The sequence below is a fragment of the Ambystoma mexicanum genome, chromosome 2p, assembly GCF_040938575.1.
Source record: "Ambystoma mexicanum isolate Mex_15411 chromosome 2p, UKY_AmexF1_1, whole genome shotgun sequence".
NCBI classification, from domain to species: domain Eukaryota; kingdom Metazoa; phylum Chordata; class Amphibia; order Caudata; family Ambystomatidae; genus Ambystoma; species Ambystoma mexicanum.
The window spans coordinates 1,233,541,148-1,233,553,955 of NC_090923.1; the positions used below are offsets into that span (position 1 = coordinate 1,233,541,148).

The following is a 12,808-nucleotide window of genomic DNA, read 5'->3' on the forward strand; positions in this document are numbered from 1 at the left end:
CTGACTGTCCAGCAAGGACAGCCACCCCGCTGGGTGACTGACAGCTAAGCTGGAATGAATGGAAGAGAACTGAAGAAGGCTTTTGGCTTGGAAGGCGGAGTTGACCACTAGACGAAGAAACCGAATAAGAACTTTAAGAGGACACCTGCTGCAACTCTTAAACTGTTAGTTTGTCTGGTGAAGCCCTGCTGTTGTGCTGAAACTCCGAATTTGTATCGACAGAGAAACCCCTGCAAGGACTTCTCCCCTTGAGTTGGTGGGACCAATCAACTCCAAAGTAAGCCACCTGGACATTCTCTCAGAGCTGGTTGCATTTCCACAGAGTTGCTGCTGGAAACCGAAACATCAGAGAGCGGAACACCAGATTGTATGCATTGCTTTTAAGTTGGCCAAGAGCTCCAGGAAGATCCTCTGGACTCCCAGGAATCCGGACTGACCGAGCCTTCCCCTTCCCTCCCCCAGAGTGCGGGACCCCAGAAGCCAGGAAAGTCCATCTCGACAGCCAGAAACCAATGTGTTGCTATTTGCGGTAGTCACGAGGAGCTGAAACACAGAAGTGCCACTTGTTGGAAAGATTGTCAGCTGCAAACTGGACCGTTTGTCATGATGCCTACCCCCAGGCATCTGGACCAAGCCCATCAGCCCCAGGAGCAGGCATCTAAACATTTATTCAAACCTCAGCAGCCCCGGCTAGGGGCTATCTGGGTTCAGGCCTGGCGCCTTTGGCCTCGTAGCACTTTTCGATCCGGCGCTGCCTCCATTTCTTCGCCGGGCTCCGGCATCTGGGGACAAAAGAAATAACAAGGTGAGCCGAAAGCGCCAACAAATACAATCTCTCTTACCACCATAGACTTACCTGATTTACCACCAGAGGCATTATTCTTTAACTCTCCACATCTTCAAATGCGTATCTGAAAACGGAGAGAAAACACGTTAAATACATGCATCATTTACCGGACAGCATCGGGTAATACAGAATCTTACCTGAACGCCATCCACCGCCACAAGACCATCTTTTCTCGAACTCCACTGCAAGATAAGAAAGGAATGGGACAAGAGTGAACATCGGACATATTGAACTCTATACTTACTGGTCTTCGCCAGGAACCTCAGTCAACTCTCGTCCGGAACTCCCCAATGCCTTCTAACCAGTGAAGCAACTGGTATCTACGCGCCCCTGCAATCCACGCAGGATGGAGAGCTCATCTTTCAATATTATAAGGTGAGAGTACTGGAAGGGGATTTCGGAGGTGTTTAGTGGGGAACGCAGGGAGGTGCCATCACTTGAATCCACGGGTGGCTAAATTCCTCTCTCCACTTGCAGGAGAATCCTTCTACGGGTCAAGCAGACAAGATTAGGAGGGCCAGACCAGTCTGTCATTTCTGCACTACACATCACGTTGGTGGAGGCCGCAGCAGTCCGGGTCAGACAGACGCCCCTGTGGGAGCCAGGTGAGCGTAACACCGTTCCATTGCATGCCCTCCCTCTTGTCCCAATGACTGAGGCCCAGGAACAGTGAGATCTGCAGAGCTGCCCAGGAACAGTGAGATCTGCACAGGAACAGACATCTGCTGCCCTTTTTTCTTCAATACAAAAGGTACTGTAAAGTCTGAGAGAACTTACCTCTCATTGTAGAGTTGCTTGCATCTTCTACTACTCACAAGTCTAAACAGCTTGTGGCGCTACATTTAATTCTTTTCTTAAAAGATGTCTAAAACATTGTGCAAAAACTTCTATTTAACTACCAGAAGTGCTCCATCCCATATAAGACTTTGCCCATTGACTTTGGCTTAGCCAGTTATACTGAATCTCTCTTCTTGGGGGATCCAAAAGTATTTGCCTGCTTAAGAATATTTGTGGTCTCTTGTTCTAATAACCCTTTGCATTTAGAACTTGGTCAAAGGAAACAGTAAGATATTAATGTCCCCAGCACCCTAGCTATTGAAGTCACCTGAGGGCGTAGGTTGTGACTGTGGGCCATCCCAAAAGGGTATTTACTGATTTAGAAACTAAGTGTACAGTTTTGAAGTTTGTGTGTTGCTTTTATATTGCTCCCTCCTGAAGAAGGTGTATTCTAACTGACTGATAAATAAGTATTTATCCAAGAAACCTGGAGCTTAAGTGTTTATTTGAATACTTGTCACTGTGAATCTCTGTATAACTCCCCTACAGCTTACATTGACCCCTCTTGAGAGAAGCCTAGCTGCTCAACACGCTACCAACCTGTGTAGTACAAGCTTACACCGAAGGTTGGGTTCCCATTACCTGTAGGTGAGGGTTGTTGTAGTGCACCCAAAGGGTACTGCATACAATCTTTGTCTAACATCCTCTCATACAGTTCACCCAGGCCCACTGTAGGAATCCTCCGAGGGTGTCTTCTCAGAAGTCCCTGGAACCTTTTTAACTAAAAAATTGAACTACATACTTGTTTTGAAGAGACTCTGAACGTTTCCTGCAACTGAACCCAATTTAACTCTGCCTACAACTGGCACCTAGACCAATAGGGTCCCAATGTTGCCTCTGAGTGAACTTGTGCAATAGACTAAGTAAGGACTGGATAAGAAAAGGATTCTGCCTTGAAAAGTAACTTAATTGTTCAAAAGTTGGTTGGTAACTGTCACTCAGTGAGCAGTTCTAAATGTTCTTACTTATTAGGATATAAATGTAAAAGTATACCAACTGGGTCTCGCTTCCCCTGAACCGCTATTTAGCCTTTCTAGAATAAGTATGCCTTAAAACTTGCCTAGTATCAAACAAAGTTACAGGTGGCACTATGGTGCCTATGCACTACGAATGAAGAGGCTAAAGATACAGGAGAAAAGAACTGGTAAGAAATGTACCACACAGCAGATACCGATTCTACCAGCAGAGCACCAAATTACAGAATGACAGCTTTGGCTGGTTTCATTTTCTGATTGGGGGTCACCTCAATATATGGGAGTCATGCTCCAGTGACTGAATGCTAAGCATAGTAATAGATTAAGTACGGTCACAGCCGAATAAACGCTAGAGTAAAAAAATGTTTTTAAAAACTACAAAAAAATAAAAATATTGGTAGGCGTTCCACTAGGAGTTAACTATAAACCATAAATAAAAGTTTAACAGCGAAGTTTACAGTATAAAACACCATATCTTTCTTGATAGTCTTCCTTCCCCACCCAGACAGGTCCCAGCAAGTGACATTTTGTCAAATTAGTATCCATTTTTGGGAGTTAAGCAGGCTTCAAAGCAAACAAATAATCGAATAAAAGATGGTGGCAGAGGGAGTGCGTCTGAAGAGGGCAAAGGGGTGGGACGCCAAGGGCCTTTGAAACCAGAGTTCCGGGGTAGCAGTCGATAACCAGATGAGGGAAAATGAAGGGAACTGGTGTGGGGAATAAGGGGGCCTTTACAGCCATGCTCAGGGGATGCACAGCAGAGATGGGTAAAACGTAGAATATGGCCAGTCTGAGAACATGCACAGTGCAGTCCACCCCACCATGTATTGCATTCCCGATTATTAAGATGGGCCCAGGAAAAGGTAGAAGAGGAAAGCAGTGGTAGTGGTAGACAGGCAAGCGGAAAATACCTCTAGTGAGGCCTAGGATTTTCTCACTAGACTGGGGCTAGGAGACAGGGGAGGGAACAAGCAAGCAGCACTGTTAGAGAATATACAGAGGCCTAAAGACAACTTGGTGGTAGAAGGTGGGTATTGGCAGGAAATCTAGTGCTTGGAGAAGGACCTGGTGATGTCCACTGCAATATGTTTGATTCGGGAGCAGGTTTGTATCACTACATTTCTGGGTAAAATATAGAAAGACTAATCCAAATAATTCTTCTATGGAGGAGGCCAAAATACAACCATTTTAACCGAAGGTAGTCCCACTGTTAGTCGACAGCCATGTTGGCTAGACCATTGTGCTATGGGCATATGGGAGGGTGGCTGACAAACATGTGGCACTATGCCCCCTCGTCAGCAGCTCAGACCGAGCAGATTAGTAGAGGGATGATTGATCCAGCTGTTAGAGTCATCCTCCTCTTGGCTGCCAATCTCGGGGGCAGCCATCCTCCCAAGAGATGCTCCACACAGCCGAAACATAGTCTGCTGCTCAGATTTGCAAGAAACTTGAATTAGACTAATAAAGTCTTACGGGGAAAACAAGAACAGATTTCAGGACCATTGTAAACCGGGTTTCTTTTGTTTCTCAGGTCTTTACTCTGAAGTTGTTAATGTCAGCCACACAATAGCTTACCGGTTCTTTTTTTTTTTGCATCCAGCTATACTTTTTGTTGGGGTTCAATTCCCGAGGTAGCCGAACTGAACACTTCTTCAAACTGTCTGCAGTCGGAGCAGCCAGGACCTCCAACAACATTTGATTACTGGCGGCTAATAAACTCTGTAGGCATGGGCGGACGGGCATGCTTTGCAGACCTGTTTTGTGGATAAAGCATAAGCTGAACAATCAACTAATTGTACACCAAACACAGAAGGCATGGCACAACAAGTTAAGCCCAATTGTCAATCAAATTAAGGTTATTTGGGAAAGGATAAAACCACTCTACGTTTCCACAAGGTGTTCTTTAAGATGAGCTCAAGTTAAATTGTTAGCTACCCCATTTACAAAGCAAATCAAATCGTTTAATAGAACCCAATAGTTGCGGAGAGAATTAATTCCACTGCATTCTGATGGCTTTCAGAAGATATCCACCATCATTCCAAAACAGTGATGGGCTGGTTCAGAAGTCAGGTGGGAAAGATTAGATATCGGGCCAAACATCATTAGGGATTTTAATCTGGCTCACACACTAAGTAGCACTTCCAGTTATACTCACCAATACTGGGATTATTTATAACATGTACATACACTCCACACTTAGTTAAACATAGAAGCGGTAGACAGCTGAATTAACCTAAGAGTCTAGGGAGCAGAGCATGGGTTGTGGGCATCTCCTTTTGCCTGAGAAGTGTACATATTTTAAAACCACCCTCACAAAAGTGTGTGACTACAAATTCTAGCACATAAAATGCACATCAACAGTAAGGATACCTAGGAGGTGTGACCACCAATGTTTAAGACAAACAAAGTCCTTATCACAACAGGACTGTACATTCTACCAAGCCAACCTTAGAACACAGGGTCAAATATTCAGACTAATAATGGAACTATAGAAACGAAGATTTTATTATGTGGGTTTCTTAAAATTGTCTGAAAACCGATAATTGCAATTTAGTGAGAACCTAGCTCCCAACAATAGCAGGGCTGTGCAATATATGCTTCAGAAAATAATCTGGACTCATTTCTTTAAAAAGCCACAACTCCCTCAGAACTTGGCTTTACACAGAACCCTGGGGCTGTGTTATCATCCAGAGCAGAAATAAAACTAAAATACCTTGCAAGCTCCATTTAGAATGATGGGGCGATTTACAAAAGTTAATGTCTTTAACAGAACCTGGAAAAGGCCACCTCAGGGGACGGGGTTGTAACCCCTTCGGTTCAGCCCGAAATACCCAAAGCTTGGTAGCAATGGATGAGCAGTCAGGCTTAGTCCAGGAGGAAGGACGACAGTGAAGCACACGGTACTTAAAGCATATAATAAGTTCAAAGAAACACAGACACGAGCAGTTACATAAAAATGAACTAGTTACTTAGCTGTAACTATTGTTCCCCAGCATGTGTCTGGCATAGATTCACATGAATAATCCCTGTTGTGAAGTCGGGAATCCTCAGTAAAGGAAAAAAAGTTTGACTTTCACTTACAAACTGTATTTCACCTCTAAACCAATAACTGAGCTCTGGGTCATACTGCCCCCAGCCTAAGCCCCTCCTGTGGCAGCTATCTTCAGATTTGGTAAGCACGTAAAGCGGCAGTATGACCAAGAGCTGCAGAGGGGACGGCTCGCATGTGGATCCATGCCAGATACATGCTGGAGAACAGTAGTTACAGGTAAGTAACTTGTTCCTTCTCCAGCATGGTGTCTGGCATGGATTCATATTCTTCCACTCCTCTAGGGATGAAAATCTGGACAAAATGAACAGCTCACAAACGGCAAAGTCCTTGTCCATTCTTACAAAGACCATGCCCAAATCTTACACCCAATCTCAGCAGCGCTCAGAGAAGTGTCGTACATATGGAGGGTTCTGCAACTTCCAGGAACGCAGATGCAGGCAGCCGGACCGCTCGCCGTCCCAGAGCTAGCGCAAACAAAAAGAGGGGGTGTGTGTGTGTGTGTGTGGTGGTGTGTGTGCGGTGGGGGCTGGGGGGTAAGGGCTTTTTCCAGACACCCTCCTCAGCCTCAGAGGGAAAGAAGGCATGACACGCCCCTATGAGGCCACATGTCTCCGGTTGGGGCAAGCTTGCTCTTCACGCACATTTCTGGCACCAGAATTTAGCGGACCCCCTGGATCCTCTCCGTAGTATCCATGGGGTACCGCCTACCCAGCCTCCACTCAACTCCACTCGGTTAGGAGAGCAACTCTTTTGGCGGAGATCCGGTCGCTCGTAGAGAGCCAAGCAGTGGAGGAAGTTCCAGCCTCCCAGCAAGGCTTTGGCTTCTGCTCCAGGATTTTTGGCCTTCAGAAGAACCAGGCGGGCCCGAGTTGTGATGGACCTTTCCACCCTCAGCCTCTCCTTACCACTGCAAACATTCAAGATGGTTACGCCAGCTTTTATAGCGGAGGCATTGGGCAAGGGGGACTGGATGTTCTCCCTGGATCTGAAGGACGCGTACCTACACGTCCCGATTTGGCAGCCCCATCGTTCTTTCCTACGGTTCAAGATCATGGGCTACCATTTCCAATACAAAGTCCTTCCGTTTGGCCTCAACTCCGCCCCCAGGGTATTCACCAGACTCCTGAACACTGTAGCAACCCTCCTCAGAGCGCAGGGCCTCCACATCACCACTCTTCCCAGGCCCACATGAACACCCTGCACGACCTGGGCTTTTCGCTCAACCTCAAGAAGTCACAGCTCCTCCCCATGCAGTCTCTGACATTCCTGGGTCTCATCTGGGACACTTGCTCAGAGGGTTTTTCCGGAGGACAAGATCTCGGCCATCAAGAAGGCCTCTGCCCACTTCCTCAGCAGAGAGGTGACCTCGGCATGGTGGTACCAACATCTCCTGGGTCTACTAGCGGCGATTCTGCTAGTCAAGCTGCACACGTGACTAAGGATGAGAAGGATTCAGCTGCACTTCGTGGCCTCGTGGAATCAGGAGCGGGGCTCTCAATCCAAGATGATCAACGTTCCTCCATCGCTCCACCCGGACCCATCTTGGTGGTCCATGGACTGCAACCTACGGACGGGCAAGCCCTTCTGGCTGGGGAGCCACCCTGGACGATCTTGCGGTCCACAGCTCCTGGACTCAGCAGGAGCAGGAATACAACATCAATTGGCTGGAGCTGAACGCCATCTGCCTAGCACTCAGAGCATTCCTACTACTTCACAAGGGCAAGGTTGTCCTCATCCAGACAGACAACTTGACAAGCATGTACTAAGTCAACAAGCAGAGGGACCATATCCCTCCTCTGTGCAGGCTGGCGATCGACATGTGGGAGTGGGCCCTGGAAAACGACATCTACCTCAGGGCAGTCCACCTCCCGAGGGAATCCAACCTAGAGGCGGACAGGCTTAGCAGGCTGGGGGTGGACAATTACAAGTGGCAGCTAAACAACATTGTTATTCAGGAGATCTTCAACAGGTGGGGCCCCCACCACATGGATCTCTTTGCCACCTGGCACAACAAAAAGTGTCACCAGTTTGCATCCTGGCTAGGTCAGGGCCCCGGCTCTCTGGGTGACGCATTTCACCTCCAGTGGACCGGCATGAAGGCCTACGGTGTTTCGCCCATTCCTCTGATCCACAGGGTAATTTGCAAGATCAAAGAGTCTCGCCGACTCATCATCATCCCGATAGCTCCATGGTGGCCAGCCAGGCCATGGTTTTCGGAGCTACTCGGCCTCTCTGAGGTGCCCCCGATGCACCTTCCGACGGGCCCAGCACATTTTCTGGCACAGGGAAATTAGCCCTCGCAGCGTGGTACCTGAGCGGGTAATGCTTCGGCACCCAAGCCTCTCACAAGCCAATCTAGAAATCATACAGGGTGCCAGGAGCAAAGTTACCAGGGCCCAGTACAAAAGCAAATGGACAAGATTCTGCCCCTGGGCAGACTACAAGGGAATCGACCCATTGGCTTGCACCTTGGACGACATGCTCTCCTTTTCGGCACACCTTGCTCATTCAAGCATGCATGTGTATACCTGCCACACATACCTTGCAGCCTTTGGGGCTTCCAGGAACTCAGAGGAGGGCATTTTTTCCTCCTCCAACCCCATCATCAAGAAACATCCGACGGGTCTCGCTAGGCTCTACCCACCTGTCAAGAGACTGCACCTGGTGTGGGACCTTAAACAGTCTTGGGCGCCCTGGCACACAAACCATTCGAGCCAATGGGTCAGTGGACATCAGGATGGTCACCATCAAATCGGCCTTACCTCGGCTTGTAGAGTCAGCGAGATCCAGGCGCTGGTCGCCTCTGAACCATATACCACCTTTTACAAGGACAAGGTAGTCATGCGGACGGAACCAGCTTTTTCTGTCACCTTCGGCGGCTCAAGGCCAGGCTATCAGGCCTCGAAGGCTTCCATATCCCGCTGGATGGTCTCTGCCATCAAAGAAGCGTACGAAGGCCAGCACAAGCCGCTCCCGGCCAACATGCATGCCCACGCATTCAGGGCCAAGGCAACGGCCATCATATTCCAGCGCCATGTCCCTTGGTAAGTCATAAGCAAGACGGCCACTTGGGCCTCTCCCTCGGCTTTTTGCAAGCATTACTGTTAGGATGCCAGCTCTAGATCTGATGCGGCTTTCAGACATGCAGTTCTCAGGAACCTATTTGCTTAAGGAGGGTCTCCTCTCCACCCTGGGGCTACAATCAGTTGTAATCGCCCATACAGTATGGAGGAAAGAGGACGGGACGTAAGAGTAATTATAAGTTACTCACCGTAGTGACTAACGTACTCTTAGTCCATAGGCCACTTTCCTCCATATGTCCCACCAACTTCCCCCCTAATACTGGTGTCGTTAGGCAATGTTAAATCTATTGTCGACGCGTCAATGGGGACTGAGGTGTGGCACCGGAGGGCGGAGTCAGGACAGCGCATGCTCCCTGGGCAGCACCCCCGCGCGCCTCTAGATTTAAAGGGGAGTAAGGTTTTTTTCTGGTGAAAAAGGTTCCGTCTTCCGTCCCTTGGGAGGAACGCCCATACAGTATGGAGGAAAGGGGACTATGACTGACCATGGTGCAGCCAGAGGATGCGGCTGCACTGGGGTCAGCGAGCACGATGGAGGAGTCTGTGGTTTGTTTTCTTCAGTGGTTTTGTTCTTTCCAGGTAAAACATGACTGCCCTGCGCACATCTAGTGTGTATATCTTTTTTCGGCCATGCTAGTGGGATTCGGGAAGAAAGTGGGTAGTTCGATTGATTGGTTCACATGGAACTTCGAAATAAATGTAGGTGCAAATCTGGGACGAGTGTGCAGAACCACCTTATCCCTGTGGACTAACAAAAGGGTCTAGAACTGTAAAGGCCTGTAGTTCGTGAACCCTTCTAATAGAAGTGATAGCCACTAGGAAGGCTGTTTTATAGTAAGGTCTTTTAGACTTGCTTTATGCATTGGTTCAATGGGAGACCCGATGAGTCTAGTCAAAACCACATTTAGATCCGATTTACATTAGATGAGCGAACCAAGGTTGGGGGCCCCACATGGGGGCCACCAAATTCATGGTAACTGGTGCATCTTGTTGAGTAGGGGAGTCAGAGGAAAAAAAGCATAGACAAATTTCCCTAATCATGTTATCCAGAGTCTGTTCCCCTTGGAGCGGTTCTGGGGATACCTGGAGGTGTAGTCTTGGAACTGGGCGTTCTTCAGAGTTGCGAACAGGTCGATCTCTGGGAATACCCATTCTGCGTAGACATTGAGATGATGTCTTTGTGCACACGCCATTCGTATTCAAAGGGCAGTGGAAAATCTCTGCTGAGCACGTCCGCTAGAAGATCGAGTTGTCCTGGAATGTGTTGGGACAGTAGGAACATCTTGTGTTTGAGGGCCCACATCCAAATGTTCTGGGACAGCTTGGATAGCCCTGGAGATTGAGTGCCCCCCTGTTTTGTTTAGGTAATACATGGCTGTGGTGCTGCCTGTCGGGACCAGAACTGTCTACCCCTGTAGCTGTGTCTTTGAATACCGCTAGCAGCTCTAACAGATTTTTTTTTTAGTATTTTTTTAGTATTTTATTTATTTCTATAGCGCACCAGGCCCAGGGGCAACCGGGCGCTTAACTTAGTTGCAACAAGATGAAGGCATGACAAGGCATGTGACAGAGTATTACAGGAGTATTACAAGAAGATTTACAAAATTTACAAAATATACATTCAAGCGAATATAGATAAGGCAGTGATTTACAGGATAGTTAATAATGGATGCAGAGTAGGTCAAAGTGCAAGTAGGGCAGTAAGCTGGTGTTAGCTGTCTTGGGCGGATAGCCAAGCTTTGGTAAGGTGTTTGAATTTCAGGAAGGAAGGTTCTGCTCTAAGGTCATTGGGGAGTGAGTTCCAAAGTTTGGCTGCCAGGATGGGGAAGCTGGTTCCACCTGATCTTTGGAGATTAAAACGCGGGATGACAAGGCAGTTGGCTTGGGCCGCTCTGCGAGGTCTGGTGGAATTGTGGAAAGAGAATCTGTTTGCCAGGTAACGAGGGGCTTGGTTGTGGAGGCATTTGTGTGTGAGAGCCAAGGACTTCAAGGAGATGCGATGTGGGATAGAGAGCCAGTGCAGGTTGCGCCTGGTGTCAGATATATGCTGGCGCCTAGGAATGTTAAGGGCCGCTCTGATCGCATTGTTTTGGACAATTTGTAGTTTGTTTAAGTTGCGGAGATTAGTACCTAGATAGAGGGCATTACAGTAGTCGACCTTGGATAGTACGAGGGTCCTGGCCAAGGTTACGCAGTTGGCAGTGGTTAGGAACGGGCGACAGGCGGTGATGAGCTTGCAAGTATACGCTGCTGCAGATGAGACTGCGTTGGACTGTCTAGTCAAGGATAGGGTTGAGTCGATGTAAATCCTTAGGGTTTTCGTGTCCTTGGCAATAGGGATGGTGTTCCCATCAATGGTGAAAGACTTGAAAGCAGGGTCAAGTTTAGTGAGTTTTTGTGGTGAACCAAGAATGAGGAGCTCTGTCTTTTCATCATTTAGGCAGAGGCCGTGTTGGGCCATCCACGCTTGGATGACCTGGTAGATGGCGTTGATGACGCGGGAGTCAGTTGTGTAGTCTCCTGTGATGGGGATTAGTATCTGTGTGTCATCAGCGTAATTGGTATACGTGACGCCCAAGTGGTCCAGAATATCGAAAAGGGGTTTGGTAAACACGTTATATAACGTGGGCGAGACACAAGACCCTTGAGGCACACCACAAGAGACCGGAGCGGGTGGTGCGGCCGCAAGTGGGGAAAACACGCGCATAGATCTATTATCCAGGAAGGATCTGATCCAAGTAGAGGCATTTTCTGAGAAATGTGCGGCTGATTTGAGGTGATGGCAGAGAATTTTGTGATTGACAAGATCAAAAGCAGCAGAGAGGTCCAGGAGAAGTAATAACGCCAGTTTGCCTTTGTCTTTGAGCTCTTCGATCTGCGTTTTTAAATCGATAAGGGCGGTCTCAGTGCCATGGCGAGGCCGGAACCCTGATTGCCTGAGTCCCAGAAGTTTATTTGATTCAAGGTATTCCTGAATTTGTAGGTAGGCCGCGCGGTCAAGGATTTTTAGTAAAAAAGGTACAGTGGTAATTGGTCTGTAGTTAGTGGGTATGCTGGGATCCAGGGTAGGTTTTTTCAGAAGCGGGATGACCCACGCATCCTTAAGATTGTCCGGTACAATCCCAGAGCTAAAGGAGGAGTTGATGAGCGTAGTGATGAATGGTGCTAGGTCGTGAGCTGCTTCCTTAATAATAGGTGCAGGACAAAGGTCACCCTGACAATTGGACGGTTTAAGGCTAGTGATGATCTTTTCCACTTCGAGAATGGAAAGTGGAGAGAAGCTAAAAGGAGTCAGAGAGTCTGTGCTAGAGAGGTTTATGGTAGGTATAGGGATCTGTAGAGGGTTGGATTGAAGGCTAGATTGTTTGTTGTTGATTTTAATTCGGAGAGTGGCAATCTTACCTAGGAGAGCTTCTTGGATTTTGGAGCACCAGGTGCTATCTTTGGTACAGGTGTCAGGTGGAGTAACAGGAGTTTCAAGTTCTTTTAGGATTTTAAACAATTCTTTAGTGTTAGATTTGGCTTGTTCGATACGTTTGTTGTATGTGTCTTTTTTTGCCTGGAATATAGCTTCCTTGTAGTTAAGGGTGGCCAGGAGTACGCGTGATTTGTTAGCTGGCGAGTGATTGCTTCTCCAGTGGGATTCTGCAATTCGTTTTTCTTTGCGCAGGGCTCTGAGATGGGGTGTAAACCAAGAGTTTAGGTGGGCTCGAGGTTTAGATTTTCTCAGTTTCGAGGGTGCGATGGTGTCTAAGGCTATAAGCATGGACCGGTTGAATGTGTCGACCAAGGCCGTAGGGTCAGAGCATGAGGGATCCCGGTCATTGAGAGCTGGAAGGAGGAGGGGGAGGAGTCTATCGCAGGTAATGTTGCGTTTGTTACGGGTGGCCATAGCCGGGGCAATGTTGTGAGGGAGGCTGATAGGTTTGGACTCAATATTGAATGTAATTAAGTTGTGGTCTGTCCAGGCGCACTGTTGGTTAGAGGTGATGTTGATGGGACAGTTGAGGGCGGCTAG

The 12,808-nt window shown here is 48.0% G+C and overlaps 1 protein-coding gene across 7 annotated transcripts in view; it reads right to left on the reverse strand.

The window, feature by feature from the left end:
* Positions 1 to 12,808, reverse strand: part of TNRC18 (trinucleotide repeat containing 18) — a 470,959-nt gene that overhangs the window by 311,577 nt on the left and 146,574 nt on the right. For all 7 annotated transcript variants that reach the window (XM_069645534.1, XM_069645537.1, XM_069645536.1 and 4 more), the window contains one exon: positions 4,234 to 4,412. In XM_069645534.1, coding sequence (XP_069501635.1) covers positions 4,234 to 4,412 — 179 coding nt within the window. The remainder of the gene's footprint in view (positions 1 to 4,233; positions 4,413 to 12,808) is intronic.